The sequence below is a fragment of the Neodiprion virginianus genome, chromosome 4 (genome assembly GCF_021901495.1).
Source record: "Neodiprion virginianus isolate iyNeoVirg1 chromosome 4, iyNeoVirg1.1, whole genome shotgun sequence".
Taxonomy (NCBI): Eukaryota; Metazoa; Arthropoda; class Insecta; order Hymenoptera; family Diprionidae; genus Neodiprion; species Neodiprion virginianus.
The window spans coordinates 22207750-22227376 of record NC_060880.1 but is presented as its reverse complement, the minus strand read 5'-3'; the positions used below and the strand labels follow the sequence as shown (position 1 = coordinate 22227376).

Here is a 19627-nt window from a genome sequence, read left to right as displayed (position 1 = left end):
GACAGTTTGTAAAGACGCCACTTCGAAAATACCGACAGATATTTCGTTGACCACCAATTTTTGTTCGAGCCGTGAATGTTTTAAACCTGATGTCATTAATTAAATATGTCGTAACAAATCTCACATTAGATATAGCTGTCACTTGTTGTTAGATAAATAGACTATAGCAAAGTTTCCATGGAACCGGATCTACTCGTCTTTGCAATGGAGTACGTGGGAAACGTGTCTGTAAACAGACTTACTACAGCTGTAGTTGGCTGTTACAGATAAACATAATTGCGAAATCATATGAGCGATGTAGACGGCGTTGTTACAATTTTACAATAAGCCTATTCCAGTGCGGAATGTTACATAAGTGCCATGTATTTATCGGAAAATGTTTTTTTTTTGCTGGATGATGTTGTAATTTTAAAACCACAAACAAAAAGCCGTAAAAAATAGTATTTTTCGCAATACTTTTCATGACCTTGAAAATAAATTAAATTACTGGAGGAACCATCGAACATGATCAAAATATTGTGTTGTCGATACTTTTTTCTCTTTTTGAAATTTTTTTTCTTATTCATCAGCTTAACATAAACATCTGTGAAAAGAAAATCGACTAAAATTACTGCGTAGTTTCACCATCAATTCCGTTTGCTAGGTACTGATGCAAACATCGTTACAGATCGACTAGGGCATTCCTATTGCATCGCAGTGGTATTCGGATATATGTTTTTGCCTTGTTTAACAAAGCAACGCGTACGCTCATCGATAAGCGATCCTCTAGGGAGTGATAAGAAAATTAGGTACCATGTTTATATAAAGCAGAAATGTGGAACGTCTTTTGATGCCGATAAAGCTGAAGAAACAAATAACTTCTCTCTCTTTTTCCTATCGCTGTCTTTTTCTACTCATATGCCGTTCTCTATCTCGCTTCCGATTTCAATCAAACTTGCACGCAAGCTTGAGATATTGAGTTTTAAATTTTGCGATCGATTTTAGCCTCAAAAATTCCTCGTCTTCGTTATGAATTCCCTGGTAGAAAAATATTTTGACTACGTAAGAACAAATGTCTGGGAAATTCTCCGTCCGAAACAGTTTCATAAAATCTCAATCAGATCTCTGACTGTGAAAGTGTTCCGAATATGTAAAATGGATACGAATGCAATGGATAAACAATCAGTTTTTTCACAGTTTCCAAATAAGGCGGACTTTTTTTTTTTTTGAAAACAACTAAAAGTATGCTTTCTCTGGGGTGTTTTCTTGACAGCAGAAGACACAGCGTGTAGAAAGATTGTCGTCTTTTAAATTGTCCAATTCAACGAAAAAAAGGGCAGGCTGCAAGGCATCACGAATATTAATAGCTTACCGGCAAGGTCATCACGTAGTCGTATCACGACCTTGTTTCATTCGTCGTGGTTACAATATTGTAACGAGTAACAAAACTAATTCGATCTAGCCAATTCCCTGGTCGGTTCCGTGAAGAATTACACAGTCAGACGAAGGTTGCGGGTATACGGAAAGAAAAGCATTTGACCATGATTTATCCGAGATAACAAATAAAAAGTATTTCGCCGGATAAGAAATTTGACGAGCTTTGAGCCGGTCAAATACTTTCAACAGTTTAGCGCTTGAAGCACACTACAAAAAAGTATTTAAATACTCAATCGTAAAGGAAATTTTTACACGAATTTGTGAAAAGTAAAAAATTAATTGCAAATCACCGTCGTACAGTGCAGCAATAATTCTCGAGAAGGTATTCGTTTCTTTTGAATGGAAGAAGACGATTTTTATTTTTTATCGCATCGCTTCCTTTCCGCCCTAGACACACAATGCATTATTACCTGATATATTTCTACGATCTTTCGACAATTAGATGTATAGACGAAAAAGAAATATGGAAGTTAGGGAGGCTTGTCACGAAGCTCGCGCATTTTGAAAATTGACCTGACATCATAGCTGCTCGTTAGCCATTTATCTCTCTTTGAAAGTAAGGTTATTACAGTATATTATAGAATGAATCTACTTCAAATTGAGCGGGCAGGTAAATCGTGATGTCACGGAATTCTTTCAAATTGAAATATTTTGTTCTTTAACAAAAAAAAGTGACCCGTGATTTTTTGTTTTCGAAAAAAAAAAATTATCTGCTACGAAGTTACGGTTATTTTAAAGTATAATCGCTCGTTATCGAATTTCTCGAAAAACGAACACATTTTTCTAAAAACCGCTATGTCTTTGGAACGAATTGTCCCAATTACTCGATCTCGGTCTTATTTTGTAGAGTCATGGGCATTCTTTTGAAATATGGAGAAACATTGGCCTCTTCAAGACCAATTGTCTCGCACCGGCGTAGCTAAAGACCAATCGGGAGTCTTTTCCAAAACTCCCACTATTCAAGATTGTTTTTTCAAACCAGACTGATGCAACAGAAAATCAGTTTAGACACCGGAGAGAACAGAACTAATTTAAAAACGGAACAAATTAAGACTTCGGATCATTTGAGTTGAATTATAAAACGCTCATATTCAGAACCTTCGACCTTTGGTACAACTAATTAAGTGAATAACAACATTGTAAAACCAAAACCTTGAAAATCGATCAAAAGAACATCTTGTTTTTAATGAATGTGTATTTTAAATTAAAGTGTTGTGTAAAAAGAATTATCTCAATCACGCGTAGTGATAGTTAGCACGACCCACAACAACATAATTGCAGATCGAGTCATGCTGCACGAGGAATCAACACGAACGGATCATCAAAGTTTTCGAACCTAAACACCGCAAGGTTTTGTAAATCGAGCTTAAGTAAAGTATCACGCAGCGAATGACAGATTTCTCGCGATGTGCTTCCCAGAACGTTATAACTAATTTACAGACTGATAATTTCCACGCGTTTCCATACACCCTCAAAATAAGACATTAATATTTACTCATAGACACATCGTTATCATAGAGCACTTAAAGCAATGTTGACTCGATACCATCAGCTTCTCTGGATAGCAAAAGGCGGCGCTGAGTTCACAGGTTTTCATTTACTTTTTACAGTTTACAGCTTTCATTCGTCTCACTCCTGGACGTGACACAGTATTTATAATAAACGAATCGAGCAATTAAACACAATCATTTTATTGTACTCAACTTAATTAATAGAACAATAAATGGAAAGCCTAACCGGCATATAATTAAACGAAATAAATTCAAACACACGTGTGTCATTGTGGTGGAAAATTCCAGACGAACATTTAAGGCAGGCCACACTTTCCATGGTTGTTAGATGAGATGGTCCACCATTGATAACGCGGGCTGCGCGTAAACTGAGCTCCACATACTATCAACACACCAATAGACTCACCCGAGTGATAAATTTTGAAAAAAAAGTAACTTCCCATAAGTTTCAATTACAAAAACCCTTACAACACGAAAATCTACATCCCCTTTAAGGAACCCCGTAGTGACGTGGGGGTCAAGTAACGGATTATGATTTCAATCTATCGCTGTACATCGACAGTGGGTGACAAAGAAATTGTTATTGTTTAATTTGATTGAAACATCGCCCAAACCACATGTAAATACGTCTGGACCTCGTACACGTGCACGTGTTGTAACGCCAGGCGCGAAATAAGTTCAAAATCGAGTCCGCGTAACCCGAAAAAGACGGGCGGAAGGGGGGAAGATGCCCAACTCGTAAAAAGCTACACTTGACGTGACGGAGTCAAGGATCACCTCGTGAGTGCGTGAATTTGGAATACAATCTGTAAGAATCACGGTATTCATCGGCATCCAGATAATTAAATCACATTGTTACCCATAAATCTACAGTGTATCCAGATTATTTTGTGGTTCTTGTGCGGAGTTATCCGGTATCTCGTAGTTTCGTTCGGAGCTAGGTAAGTAAAATCGCACCCGATCTGGCGCCCAAAGAAGGACGGTGAGAAAAGCTTCGTTCCGCACTATTGTACTTTAGGCCCGATTGGTGCCCCTTTTGCGCCTTCGAGCATTCGCCTCTCGATTGCGGGGAGGGTGTTTTGTCACAGTATATATTCCTTGATTTTGCCAGAAATTTCACACAGCGACGACGTATGGAATTTAATGAATTACTTGCTATAAATGGTTTGATCATGTTATACATTCATGCCTCCGGAAATACTTCAAGTTATCTCTCGATCGTTGAAACTGTAAATGACTTGCAGTAGCTTCCAACTGGCTTACGAGCTGCTGCTCCACTGTTTGCTCATCAAATACGAGATCTTTGTACAACGATCTAACTATATTGTGCTTCGTACGTAGGCGAGTTTCGTTATCACTGTGTCGATGGCAGTGAAAAAGTTTAAGTGGAAAAAAAATCTCTGCTGTTCATTAAACGAGTATACGCGGAATGTGGAAATTGACGACAAGTTTTTCCTGCCTTTTAAGTGTGAGCTAAATTCGTTCTTGTCCACTTTTTTCCACATTTTAAATATTTTTTATTTAGGTTTCATTACTTACTCGTACTTATTGTAATAGATCAGTATTAATGGTAATATTGTTAATCAACAATACATCAATATTATTACTAATCAGTAACGAGTTTTATTATTTTTTACCGCTTGAGTATAGATTCAGATTTACTTCAGCGTCAACAAGGGTGGAGATTTCAATGACTACCATCCGTTTTTTAAACTTGAAACGTGTTTCCCTAAATTCCTTTTTTGTTTTTGGTTTATTTGAGAATCGATGAAACTTAGAACTTTTTTCTAGAAAGAGTAACAAGATGCACGACAAATTATCCTATAAAGGGGTTTGAAATTGTATTCGGTTGAATACTTCGCAAGCTGTCGGAGGCCGTCTCGAACGGTCAGCAGAATTTTACGTGTCCTGTTACGATATGGCGACTCATATATAAACAAAAGCTTAGATAACGGTGTTTAATTTCAACTAAATGTTAAAAAATCTAGCAGATTCGTTCTACTTCACTTTATGGTGGCTCAGTTTATTCAAAGGACTATTTTCTAGGAAGTCATTAAAACACTTGTTCATAATGTTGGCATCGTCAAATATTTGATTCCCCAACGTTCCACCGATATTGATTACAATGAATTAATAGTAGTATTAAATTGATTTCTGGAAAAGTAATAAAAATACATTCGATGACGTTATAGAAAGTCTTTAGAATAAACGGTACCATCGTAGAGTGAATTGAACGAATTTATAAGTACCAGATTGTTTATCGGTTAAGCGATTCGAAATGAAGCGTTGATATTTAAGCTTCTTAATTTCGGCATTTTCGATTTTCATATTCTGAAAGAGATCTTCGTAGCTTACGAGAATTACACTTTAATAAATATTCAATGTGACGCTATCTCGTAATAACATCGATGCAACGTAGCGGTTTTCGTCCGACCTCCTTATACAGGATCTAGGAATCCCCGCATTAAAAAAAAAAAAAAAAAATGGTAAAAACACTGCCAAGTTCTCCGAACGAAAGACTGCAATTAGGAGGGAATTCGAACCGGGAACGCTCGCTTTGCGACTTACGCACTTCAACCGTTACAACCTGCCTGCTCGGCAACTGACACAACTTTCTTATTATTCGCATCTTTGACCATCTGATCGTTACCTTGCTCCGATGACGCACGAGGATAAAAAATTTAAAGGTCAGCGATCCTGAATGTGCATGCCTCCAGATAATATAACAAACTAGCGCGATGATCTTGGAAACGGCTGGATGAAAAAATTTTAAGCTTACAGGATTTTACAATCAAATGATGGGTATGAAAAATTGCCATGTCCCGTTTAATTTGAACTTGCGATTCTACCGGAAACGAATCGGTGTTCAGTGTTTAATCGACACATCTACACTTTTTCCTCTTCATTACTTTTTCTAAATAAATGAATATGTTTTTCCCAACTTACACATTTATTTAAAGAATTATTTATAAATTTTTTGTCGTTGAGAAGTTTTCTTTTCCAACTTTGCTTCAAAACTTTCTCATTTGGCTGCCAAGTTCAATCTTTTTCAGATTTTTCAATCGCCAGTTTTTCAGATCGTCCCGGAAGTTTGTCGATCAAACCGACAGACTCTTCCCTTGTCACGGCGATGAAAAGTATTGCAATCATAATGCAAATTGACGCCCAACCCGAAAAGACCGAGTATGCCTCCTCGTTACGCAACATGTTATTCAACATAAAATTGAGTTGATGTCGCTTATCGATGTTGCTACCTATCTTAGGAAAGTTATTTACAAAGTGTATTATTACCTCAAACCTTGAAATTTGTTTCATTTTTATCAAAATTTTGCCTATGGATCACGTAACGTAACTTCACTTTCAAGTATCGCGATGAAATATATTTTTCACACCATTTCGTGCTTTGATGTTTCTACATAAAATTTAGAATCCCTGTGAACAACACAATGTAAGCCTTAACTTCTAGGGACACGTATATCTCGTAAATAATATGTTCGCTAGCTAAAATAAGTCCATCGTGGGTTACAGTTCTTTCGTTAAATCCTGTGTTAAAATTTAAAATGTGCATTTTGCATTATTTGCCGACTGATTTGGTCCTAAGTTTTGCGTATGAAAAGATATAAACGTCAGTTTTATTATGCACAAAGAACCCCGCAATAATCTTACGGGAGTTGGGTTTCAGCGAAACCGTCTGGATTTTTGACGTGTTACAGATCTTGGCATCCTGAACAAAAATCTCCATGGGCACGACATTCCGCTGTGAATCGTTTGGGCGCTAGAAAAATCTTCGTCTTGTACTCACTTTTGTTCGGAACGCCAAGATCTACAACTTAAAATAAATCGAGACGATTTCACTGAAACCCAACTCCCCTAAGATTATTGCAGGGTTCTTTCGATGTATCCACGAAGGGTGATTCGTTATTTAGAAACTCTTACTACGCGAGACACGTTGAATATTAAAAAGTTTCGATTTCCGTAAATATGTCCTCGATGTATCGAAGTTCTCTACATGAAACACTTTTCCCATGCGAGGAAGCTTTCTTCAGCGAATACCACTATGCGGAATAGTCACAAAGTCGTCTTAACTTTCATTGCCCGATATTACCGTATGATCCACTTCCAACGATTCCGTGATAATGCCACCTTAAGTGCGACAAGTTCAGAAAAAATTCTACACAATGGATAAATGGAGATTACCTGCATCAGCCCAAGGTCTATGGCATATTGCTACCGATCGTTGCTTGGCCTTGCTTACGACGGTCCATCGAAACAGTGACAATGCCATGTTCCAAGAAGACAGAGTCACGGCAATACTCGCACGAATGCCATATTCCATCGAGCAGTAAGTCGATAAGTGTATCGGACAGTACCGGCAGGCCAACGGTTTACTGCCCGTTGAAATTTACCGGATGACAATCACTTCGCCTCTATAACTGGCAGAACAAAGGCAAGCCACAACGACACTTTGCTAGCATTTGGCCGTCATGCCAGTCCTGTGTTTCCCAGGATGAATTCCTACCGAAGGTCGTAGTAACAAAGCGGAAATAAAAGCAACAACGAAAAATCTACTAACGCGACGAAGAGGGATACAAGGCTGGAAATTAGTGTAAATACATGTCTTATTACATACGATCGTTGCCGTCAGGTGAAGCCTGACATTGATCTCAAGGGAGGGCTGCTTGACCCTCGTATTCGATTGGACACGTTCACATCCGATCGGCGTCGAACCCGGATGACTTTCCTGTCGCACTTGCTTATTGGGGTACGGATAGGCAGTCGAATCTCTTGCAATCCAATGAAAAAAAAAAAATTCTATTTTGGTTCAATCTCGCAAATGTGTTAAAGGCGAGTTTTGTTTGCAAGTCTCGTTTACTTTTCCTCTATCGCCATACATTGGCTTTGGTCGAGAATAAATTTTTCTAATTTCAATGAATATTGACGAGTTCTGATATCTGTTATACAACAAAACAGGTTTTTTGGAAAAGTCTGTCTGTTTTTTCGCCTCGAAAAACTCGAACGACGATTTCGGAAATGGTCGGATAAAAATTTCTAAGATTTACACGACTTTACTTTTCAAATAATGGGCATCAAAAATTGCTAGGTTTTAATTTTTTTCAACGAATATTTCTTACGAAGAAAATCGAATTTCGATCAATTTTAAGCACTCAGTCACAGTTTGTATGATGTTGATAAAAGGTATGCAAATTACTATGCAACAAATAAAATAATGCAGTACGAAACAATTATGATATAATCAATTGATTTGTCAAGTGATAAAAAGTCCGAAGAATACTGTTTTCACGGCTTGTTTATTCGTGTTTCAATTGGCTGCTGTTTTTTATACACCACGAGAAATTTTATTCTGCAGCTATCTGTATCAGTCACAATAAGAAAAATTAAAAAAATGATAACTTTGCAGCCAAATGAGATAATTCAATTTTATTTACGCATACCGGAAGAGAAGAAAGTGAACGTAAGCTTCGGGGAAGAAATATGGCGATATAATTTGCAATCGTTATCAACAAAACCTCCAGGTCTGTCTGAAAAATACTCGGCGCCAGTTTTTCGATGCGCAGAGTTTCGCAGCGTAGTGACGACGGAAAGCCTTTCGGGTGACAAAGCCGAGGGTGAAGATCAAAGTTTTTTTCACGTGACAGGGCCGTTTTTATCATGTCAATAGCTTCGCGGTACCAGGCTCTCAAAAATTCGGCCGTGTCCGTGAAATCTGCGTCTATGTAAGCTGGGTCAACTTGAACGAGGCTGTCGGTAAACGATTTTTTATGCGGCTACACTTGTTTATGCTTTAAAATAGCTATGTTTGTTTGGTCGTGAAAAATCATAAGATACACGACACCTTGTATGCAGCTGGCTTACGTTTTACGGCTGATTGCGAGGGTTGAGCTACTTTTAGAATAACCGAAGGACTGATAAGACCAAAATACGCGAATAAACGTGTAAACGAATCGTTGAATATTTTGGAGTTGCAACTCAGAAGCTGGAATTGCAAGGGACTTGTTTGAATTATCACGAGATAAGGGCAAAGATTGAGCTTGTTTGATACCAACGAGAAGCAAAAGATATCAGACGTTTCGAGACAGGAAAGTAAACATATGGAAATAATATATTTACACGTATGCACATAGGTGTAATCACACGCTAAGCGACGAGGCATTCTACAGTAACTGTTGCAACAACAAAGTCCAAGATTGGTAAATTAAGGCGCGAATCCAAATGACATAGAAATACGGGTACCCTGATCTGGTTCTCATAGGCATTGATATTTCATCAAAGCAAAACACGGATAATTCATTACATTCGTACACAGAAAAAAAAATTCAGCTCGTGGAACTAAATATTAGATAGTTACTTGTAAACAGTTCGTCGAACTAAACGTTCTGTTATTGGAAGAGCACTGCATGGTTCGTATAACTGACTGTTAGTCAGCTGTCATAGCTGTACGTTGTTCAGCTCTCTCAGCTAAACAGCTTCGTTCGAAGAGCTAGACCAGAATTTTTCGGCTCCGCTCACAGCGCTTATTATTAAATAGTACAATTATATTGCTATTAGTACTATTTTTCATCATTATTATCATTATTTATTCAGTGTCATTTACATATTTGAATGGACTATTTAAACAATTATCTATCAACTGTATTTAAATCATACTCATGAAATTTGAAGGTTATGAAATATGTCAACGCACCAGAGCACAGCGCAACTTACAGCTCTTAGAGCAAAACCATTCAGCTGTGAGAGCTGAACAACTTGCAGCTATCAGAGCTGACTAATATATAGTTGCTGTAACTACAAGATAGACCGTAGAGTGCGTATAGTTACTGGAGCTGTAGAATACAGCTCGCCGAACAGAATTTTTTTTTCCGTGTAAGCTAGGAAGACATGTTGAAAAAAAAGCAATAAAATTGAAAGTACAGTAATCGTGGACGAAAGCTCAGGTATCAATGGCAAAAAAATGTCAAATTGAAAAGAAATCCCAATATCAATTCAACCAATAAGCCAATGAAATAGGAATTCATTACCTACTAAAATATGGTAACAAAATTTTCGCAAGTACAGTATCACTTGAATGAGGGAAAAAAAAAATCCAAAACGATGTACGATACTTACATTTGTTGAAATTACGAAACTTTTCAAATATTGTGTAAATTCTTGCGGAGAAAAAGCTCCTTAGATTGCAGCACAATGAGTTTTGAATTGAGTTTACTTGCGAGCCAACTCCCTAATATTCACGAAACTTCAATAACTACTTGTTCTTGGCAAAACCGATGAATAAGAATTTTTTTGACGTTCTCAGCTTCGCTTAATCGTCTTTAGGAAAGGTGGTAGAACCTCCTTAATTGCTTGGTTACACATATTAGTTATTCGGAATAACAAAATATGCCTTTAGAAACGTGAATCATCGAGTGATGAATTGTTTAATTAATTACCGATGCAACAAAACAGTCGATCTAGATTTATCCGCGACACGAAGACATTCCGTTCGCAATTCACGTCGCTTACGTAAATAATTTTGCGAAGTTAAGCGGGAATAAAATGTTGACCCCGCACGAGACTTCGCGATATGCATAGCACGTTTACAGAGAGGTGGTTGGTATTTCCTTGTCAGCGATCTGGCGCTTTTTTTTCCCTTTGTTCCATAAAAGACGAATATCCTCGTGTACCTACGCAATGGTATAACTTAATCGTGACGAAAGACAACGCGAATCGCCATGTGCGCCATAGAGAACGTCTGCGTAACGCATCCAGGCAGCAGTCCAAGTAAAACCCAGGCGTTAAGCGTCATCGAATTTCAAACAAAACAAGTAAAATCCCCGTGGCGAGTATCTTACTGACGTCACGGGTAACCGGTACACCACGTGACTAATCGACTCGGTGAATGAGCGGAGGGGCAAGGTTGTATAAAGACCACGGAGTCGTGAATTCAACAGTTCCCTCAATTCATTCGCGATGCAGCCTATAAATAATTTCACCTCAGTTTGGCCGATTCGTTCGTAACCGCGGTTTTGGCGACAAGAGTCATTGTTGTGAGTTCCTGAACAATCGTTACTCCTGAATGTACTTTGCGCCTTTCTAGGGTATTGTTTGAACATTTGTATTACACCTCGTCTCGGCTGTTAATTGGATATTACCGTAATGACGTGATTTGTAAGGCTCTTGAACGAGACTCAAAACGTGTACGAAGAATAAGTAAACAAACGAACGAATTGATTTATTTTAAATAAAATTATTTTTATGTAAATAAATGAATGAGTTGGTCAATTTTTAAATTCATTGACAAATATAATAAAACAGTAAATTGATAAGTGACTATAGTCGTGATAATTTTATCAACAAACCCGTTATATTCGAGGATTTCAAGAGCAAGATACTAGAGAGCAACCTTTGGTTGCATCAACGCTTGAAGTCAGTCGCAGGTTAACGAAGTGTGAGTATTTATTCTCTGAGAAAAATTTTGCTTTTTAAAAAAAAAACAATTTTTAAACGCATTTTGTAGAAAATTGACTCGTGGGAGAACAATATTGTGTTGTAAATACCAAAATTGACGAATAAATTGTTTCACAATCACGAAAAATATTTGATTGAAAAAATATACTTAAAAATACGAAATATCGATTTTAATTCAGTCCATTTGATGAAATAATAGTTTTTTTATGGTATTATGAAAATATTAAATACCCTCTGGTAGATTCAACTAAATTGCTTTACACGCTTCACTGAATGTATTCGGTGGATAAAGAATAGTCAAATTTACAAGATCGTGAGAGCTACTAATTGATCGTCGCTATCAGAAAATATCTTACATCGTAAATCTACAAAAACATTTGTCGAAGTGGTAAAATATTCTGTAATGCATTAAAAATTCTTTCTCGCAGGCGAAGTAAAATATAAAGTGTTGTTAATATGGGTTCCAGTCATTAGTGTAATCAACAGAATTAAATCATTCGTTAGATGACGTACAAGGACTTGTAGTTAAGAGAGTAAGCTAAAGACAATGTCATGCCATCTATTTAATTAATTTTCTGAACAGTGTAAATTGACTGAATTGTATGATCTTTTTGTTTTCATATCAGTCAGCTATGCGAGTAAAGAATAGCAATCGTCGTTGGTGTCATTTTCATTCCGGTACAATCATTTATTAATCGAATTCAACATAATTACTATAATTGTACAATATTAGCGCAAATCATGAAAATACGTGCGTAAAATCTTCATTTCATTCCGATGATATTTCTTTGCACCTACGTCAATGTAGTCAGTTTATCTTGAGTTGTTTTATACGATAGAATTCTTCTGTCACAGATTCAGTCTCAACTAATGATTTCGAATTTTGTGTCAATTGTTTGAACACTGTATGACAAATTTTATTGCAGTCACACGCGAGAAGACTGACACGGTTCAACGAACGGTTATTCAAGTCCTAAATTAATTACATCTAACAACACGTGACTCTTCTTGAGCTTCATTATATCTTTTATTGTACTAGAACGGAGAGAAGAAGTTGATAAAAACTTTGTTTAGTCAGAACAACATTGCAGAGCTCATTTCACGTTTACTAGATTCTCAAAATGTATTTCATGGAAAATTAAGACAAGCAGTCATTGGATGATTGTGATTATTTTGTATCCCGAGCATAATAATGCTACGTTTTGCGTATTCGTTATCTATCAGACAACTTTATTCGTTATTTCTTATCAATTAACTAACAATTTTTGTTACATGCTTCCACGTGTCACTCTGGTGTCTTTTTCCCGATAGAAATATACAGAGACAAATTTATGAAAGTGTAGTCTCTCTGTATGTGTTTCAATGGAATAAATTATGTAAGGGAAAAAGCCATCGAACAATTTTCAAGACAACATTAAAACTATGGGACGTGATTTAATTAATGGCTATTAACAGATCGATGTGACGTCCAATTCCGAGAATTCAACGTCACTAGAATCCGGTTGAAGCGATGCTTTCCCGTATATATACATATGTGTTTCTGCTTTGCGCTGAATGTCAGATGCCGAACCGTCAAAACATTCTATTTTGTTACAAGAGAGTTCAAATTAGAGGAGAATTAGCGAAGTAAAAAACTGACATACTGATATTACGTTAAACAACGAAAGGCTACAATCGAAATTGTTTAGCTATTTACTTTGTCAGGTAACAATTAACTAATAGCACCTTTTCACGACATTTCAGTTCACTTGAAATAGTAGATTTTTGTCACGAATTATTATACTTCCACACGCCTTTAACCGTAAGCCTTCAAAAAATAGGTCTCATCTGTTTGTTCAGACAATAAATTAATTGTTAATTCGATTCTAGAACTTCGTTCATACCAGAATTTTGCAGGTTTGGAATAAGCAAAGTAGAATGATCAGATATATCAAGTATTGCGAGAATGCAATTTGATGGCGTAATGGACCTCAAAAAACGTGACTCTCAAAAAAAAAAAAAAAAACCGGTTTTCGAACATCATCAAACAAAACAAATCGCGATGAGTGTAACTATGCCTCATTCGTTAGACGCATCCGCGTTTTGGATTTGAGCGAGGTCATTCGTGCAGATAATGGGACTATCGAATGAACATTTGCGACGTGCATAATTGCGGCCTTTCAATTCGACTTGTCACTTTTTTTCACGCTTACACGTCTGTGCTACAGTACGCCAGACTGGTGAAGATAGGCTCGGTAATTTCAGAATGTACAATCGTCATCATCGTTATCATGAATATTGTACAAACTGCCTCGCTCATCATTGATAATTTGACGTGCCCAGTAATTCGGATTTGTTCAGAATAGTTTCAATCTGCACTGCCCAATGCGAGGCTGTGTTAATAATATAATTCACAGCAATAAATAAACATAAGTAACCATATGAATGAGAGTGTTTCGGAATCCAATTATAATGAAAGGAGCGGATCGCTTATATACACATTTTTTGGTCGTCTCAAATAGATACTGAACGATATATGGGTATAAATAGTTGGAATTACAGCGTGCTATGAAATTTTTTTTAACATTATAGGAATTACAAAATATTGTGGTACCGGTAACTATGAGGTGTGATTATAGATGTCAATATGACATTGTCTGGTTATTCCAACGTCAAGTCTGTGTGTTCAGTTGACTACATTTGTCAGTTAACCAAGCCGTCAACATCAATTTATTGTTGCACGAACGTCGGAACATCGCTGTTGTAAAGAAATATAGCACAAGTGAACGTAATCAAAAAGAGTAGTATATTTATACGTGCTGAGTTTTCTGGTTTCAGCGACTAAACTCATTGCGTTAGGAAATTTAAGTAGTTGAGGAAATTGCTGTCAGTGTTTACCTTTTACAATGAAGCAAATATTCCGCATTATAAAAGTATATTCGTGTTTGATAAGACAAGACAAACAAAAAGATATTGTAGATTACGCTTAGGTTTATTGTCGTAGGTTTACGAGAAGACTTTTGTCAAATACTACACATCACCGATGTTAAAACGGTGTAGTCGGAGCAATTTTACATGCATTGCCGAGTACAAAATATAATATATCCAAAGTTCTCTTACAGCAATAATAATGCCAAAAACGTATTCTCGTAATTGAACCACCACATATAGCGAGAATACGTTTCTATTGGTTCATTAGTCAAGCTGCGCTGTAATACGCCTAATTGCTTACACCACGTGTACAATATAAGCGTACCAATGTAATCCTGATTGGAAATAGGTAGTAATTACTCGATGAATATTTCACTCCGATTAATAATATCGCGTTCAACCCTTGAATCGATGGTTGTTAGTCTGAAGGGTATGAATTGTTGCTTTGATAAAAATATTTTATCTATCTTTTTATGCTCTGCATAATTGCATTGACCTGTTTAATAAACTGCACAACTTATCTAAATAGAACATCACCTCGAGATTTACCCAATACGTAAAAAAGCTTTTGATTGCACTGACTGGCATGTTGTTCGGATAGTCTGACTTGCATAAATTCATATTGACTATGTTTCCTTATCATGTACCCGCATGTGTACTAAGAGTTCAATGTTTTACGGATCTGTTGTCGCGTCTAGGTATAAAGGACTTCATTGAACATTATTGAAATATCCATGGAATGAGGGATTATATCCGTAGGCTAGGTAATGTTTGGTTGCTCGGGGTGTCGAGGGAAGAATTTAAACACGGTTATCCTTGGGTAAATTTTTGTAACCAGTGCACAACAAATAATCCGGTAGCTTTTTCATCGCTTGAAATGGTTTAATACACAATTCGTTAAGACACAAGACCCCCATTAGCGTAAACGTTCTTGACAGTCTTTAGTCAGTTTTCAAATTTTTATTCGGGAACTCTCGCGATTACGTCTTTCAACAGAAAAAGAATTCTCATACAATATTTTATTCATTCTAAAAACTATAAACTTGAAGAATATGGGAGAAAAATTCATGTTGAAGTCACAGGCAGGGATTGATTTCTCTCAAATGCTGATCGGATTTTGATTGCTTATTTTTCGATTTTTGCAACCGTTTCAGAAGGTTTTAATGAAGTTCGACGAAAACTCGTCTTTGTTGTTAAAATTTTTTTCAACTATATTGCGATTCGACAAATTTTTCCTTGACACTCTGCGAGACTTCTGAGGGTTTTTTTTTTATTTGTAGACAAGTTTTTTTATAGTTTGTATTTTTGTTTTTCAGGCATAAAAATGACGGTTGCTGTTGAGCCCTCAAAGGTAGAAGATGGAAAACGGTCGAAAATCGAAAATTTCGACGACATCTTGCCTTACATCGGAGAAGCCGGCCGATATCAATGGCTACTCTTTATTCTGTTATTGCCTTTCACCGTCGTTTACGCTTTCCTCTACTTTACTCAATTCTTCCTCACCCTTACACCGGAACAATATTGGTGTAAAGTGCCCGAACTTGATGGCTGGAATCTCACCGACCACGAGAAGTAAGTGCAATGTAATTATACAAATAACTGATCAGCTATCTAGGCAAATAAATCGCAATGAAAAACAATTGACACTGTTATCATCCGAGTGCGATATTTTCTACTCGACTTCAATTGAAATTCATTATAAACTCGTTTATTATAATACAACGAAAACACTTACATTTAATCAACAGCCCAATAATCTTGCATCCAAAATTTATTTCGTGACCTCTAATGCGAACGAGTTAATAATCGAGAATATTTTCTAAGAAGAATTATTTATTAGTTACATGCTATAATATAATGAAAGCACAATTCTTCCAAATAGTCAAAATCGTGTTAAAGAATGGAGATAAAAATGTTTTTTGCTACTTTTTTATTTATATATTCATTTATGTAGACTCTGAACACTTGTTTAGCTTAAATATTGAGCGGCATCGGATTATTGCCATTGTGAAAAAATCTTCAATTCCATCTTCTACAAAAATCACGAAAACGATCAGTGTATGTAAAAAGACGGGTATTTCGTCGAGATATTCGATTCAACATAATTGTTAGCAGGAACCGGATATTTTAGAAAATGTTAATAATAAACATGCAAATGTCATATGGTGTCAGAGATAAATATAAGCAAAGACGTCTGCTCGAGTCCGTGACATATGTATATTATATTCCTGCGGCGGATAGCAGGTTTCTTCGAAAAGTATTTCGTCGAGGAGTTTTTATAAGTAAATACGTAGCGTTCCTGTATCGAAAAGGTCACGCGGTTTCGTAAAACTAGTTAAACATACACTGAAAGCATAGATTGTTTGAATGAAGCGAATATTTTGGTGCGGTTAGCGAAATCTTTCCTTTTTCAAATCAACCGTACACGGAGAGAAACATCTGACAAAAATTACCCTGCTGTTACTAATCGTGATGTAAAAGACACCTAGTGCAGTTTTTATTGATGCATGTTACAAAAATTATGCGTTTTTATGAAAAAAATTACTGCCTTGCTTAGAAACTATGTATTTCGGCAGCACAAAATTTGAAATGTGACGAGGCATTTTTCTGATGCAGCACGGTAAAAACTGCATTAGGTGTCTTTTACATCACGATTATAGTAACAGCAGGGTAATTTTTCTCACATTTTTCTTTCCGTGTACGTAGGTACAAAGTAATTTGTCTCACCGAACCTTCTTTTGGCCCAAGAAAAAATCCGAATTTCGGCTGATCCGGGAAAATCTGTTTTCACACCAATAACTTATCATGCAGCCGAATAGTGCGTTGTGTTACGAGTGCGAAAAGTGTGCGGTTTCTGATAAGTCTGATATTTTAAGCGAGTGCACACGAGTACCAATGTGACGCAACGTGAGCCAATCTGATCAGCGCTGAATCACATGAGTCAGATATCGCCAATCCACACGTGTATCACACGCTGTTTTTTCTGTCACCTGTGACGGAAAGTTTTATTTGAGAAGCGACGAAGGTATCACAGATATCGAGTAAAATTGGGGTTCGCTAATTTACGCTCAATGACGCAATGCGTAAAACCGATTTATTCGACGTTGCGCATGCGTCAAAGAAATCCCTACAATGTAAAATATGTCATATCGCTCCTGCGCATGAGCCAAAGTCGATTTACCGCACTGTTCAAGAATGGCGTATTTTACACACGATTCACAGGCTTCCAAAATCGATATTTCCGAGCAGGCATTGGAAAAGAATATATTCTCGCAGTCTCCAAAGAGATATTTTGTTCTAACAAACAAGTATCTTAGGCAGGCAAGTTCTGTAAATCCAGTATGCTCATCGCTGAATGCGCGATAGATTATCAGGAATGTAATATTCTTTCATTTCAAACCGTAATAAACAATTCTTGCGAGTTACAAAAAAAGAGGTTCGAAAGGTACCTACTATGGACTATCCAATATTATGTTGTCATACTATTATAAAATAAAAATATGTATAATATAATATAAAAACTATAACGATCTGTAAATAACATAGTAAATTATAAATACGTAGAGTGTGTTGTATATAGTGTGCGTAGAGCATTACCTTTGTTGCAAGATATTTGTCGTAAAAACATTGGATTTCTTGTTGCAAAATCTACGCCATTGTATTTTTAAAAAAGCAGATAATATCTTATAGCTGCTTATGGCAATTTTTTCTCCGATGTTAACACCGCTTTTAACCATTGAATATGTTGACCACGAAAGTTGCCGGCTTATATTTTTTCGCCATCGCAACAAAATATGCCGGTAAAACCGATTTCAAAGACGAATTTGCGCTTTTGGACGTTCTCTGTTCCATGCGTGCCTTGCAAGTGGATTCATAAATTTCTTTTCATTTGTCCGGTAACAACTAACACGTAACCTTTTCCGCTGATTCGCGTATATCCGACGGCATAGATCGACAATCATTTTCCGTGTCCCATGCCATTCTTTTCCTCTATTAATTGAAAAACGGAAACGCGATTAAAAGTTAGACGGCTAGAACTGTTAGAACCGTTCGAACGGCTGCTTCGACTTTTCGATATAACTGGTCGAAATATATCGATAAGACTCGTCCTGAAAACATTACTTTTGTGCTAGAGGCAGCACCTTACAAGTTTTTTTCCCTGCCGACAGAGTTTTTCGCCCCGTTTATTTGCCCAATCAATAACTGTTACTTTTATAAAGCTTCACAGGTCAAAAAATACGAGTTTTTCATGCCTGTGTGTAGAAACAGGTTTTTACTGTTCGGTAATCGTAGAATATTCCGAAACATCAAGCACAACGAATCGGATGATAGTATCATAGGCGTGTTTTGTTTTCAATTAAATATTATTTTGTTGAACGCGATGTCATAAAGTTGTAAAAATCTGCTCTGAAAGAAGTTTCATTTCCTACAGTTCCTCTGCAACTAGTGAAATACGTGTAGTCGGAATATTGATTGTATTGTAGAAATTACAAGAAAATTTGGTACAAGTGGCCGTAATCGAAAAGAACAGAAACATATACTAGATTTTCTGTTTACGACGACACACTCATTTTCACTTTGTATCCAGAATTATTTTCATTGCGGTTACGATAAAAAATGAATATAGAGAACTTGGTGTGGTAAACCAACCGACTATTTGTTCATGTTCATTTTTTCTGCCACAATTCGGCACTGACGAAGTTAGTTCTATGAACGAGTCAAATTTTTGTTTTTAACAATCAAAGAATGGCTGAGGGTTAATTGTAATACGTAGAAACAAGTTTTTACAAGGCAAGATCCTACGCAAGAACGAAGCAGTTTCGTAGAATGGACGGAGTCAGTAATAAAGAATTTATAGAGAAACAGCGAGTGACGTAGTTTAATTTAGCACACCTCACCTGTAAATTACCTAAATCATTTCACTATAAGCTGAATCTTCTTGTTTCCTTTGTTCACCTGCAGCTACTTTCAACACGCTCGGCTAAGAATCGCGTAGGAAGAAACCGGTTTAGATACAATGGGAAATACCCTGATTTATTCAACGTGCTCTCCACTTTCTGGCGACGACCGCATCGAAAATGCTAATAGTTTCCTTGAAAATGTCTCGACCGCGCGTTTTGATACGCCTGAAGATTAATCATACAGCTAATTTGTATAACAGAATTATATCGATTGTATATTTTAATTAATTAAGGTGAGTTTTGTCATTTGTAGTTTGAATATACCGCAAATGATGTTCCACCTGCCTTTGAGACCAGAGTTTCTTTGTTTATGAATGAATATTTTTTTTACGAATAGCCCAGTGAAAATAATTTTCACGATTTTCC

At 36.6% G+C, this 19627-nt stretch overlaps 1 protein-coding gene across 4 annotated transcripts in view; it reads left to right on the top strand.

Annotated features, from left to right (window-relative positions):
• LOC124302633 (carcinine transporter-like) overlaps window positions 1–19627 on the top strand; it is a 35380-nt gene that overhangs the window by 8759 nt on the left and 6994 nt on the right. Inside the window, exons 2-3 of one of the 4 annotated variants that reach the window (XM_046758981.1) lie at window positions 11296–11370; window positions 15617–15872. In XM_046758981.1, the coding sequence (XP_046614937.1) occupies window positions 15625–15872 (248 nt within the window). In that variant the 5' untranslated portion in view covers window positions 11296–11370; window positions 15617–15624. Of the gene's footprint in view, window positions 1–10874; window positions 11371–15596; window positions 15873–19627 lie in introns of those variants that run through there. The other 3 variants (XM_046758980.1, XM_046758982.1, XM_046758983.1) reach the window with 3 other exon arrangements.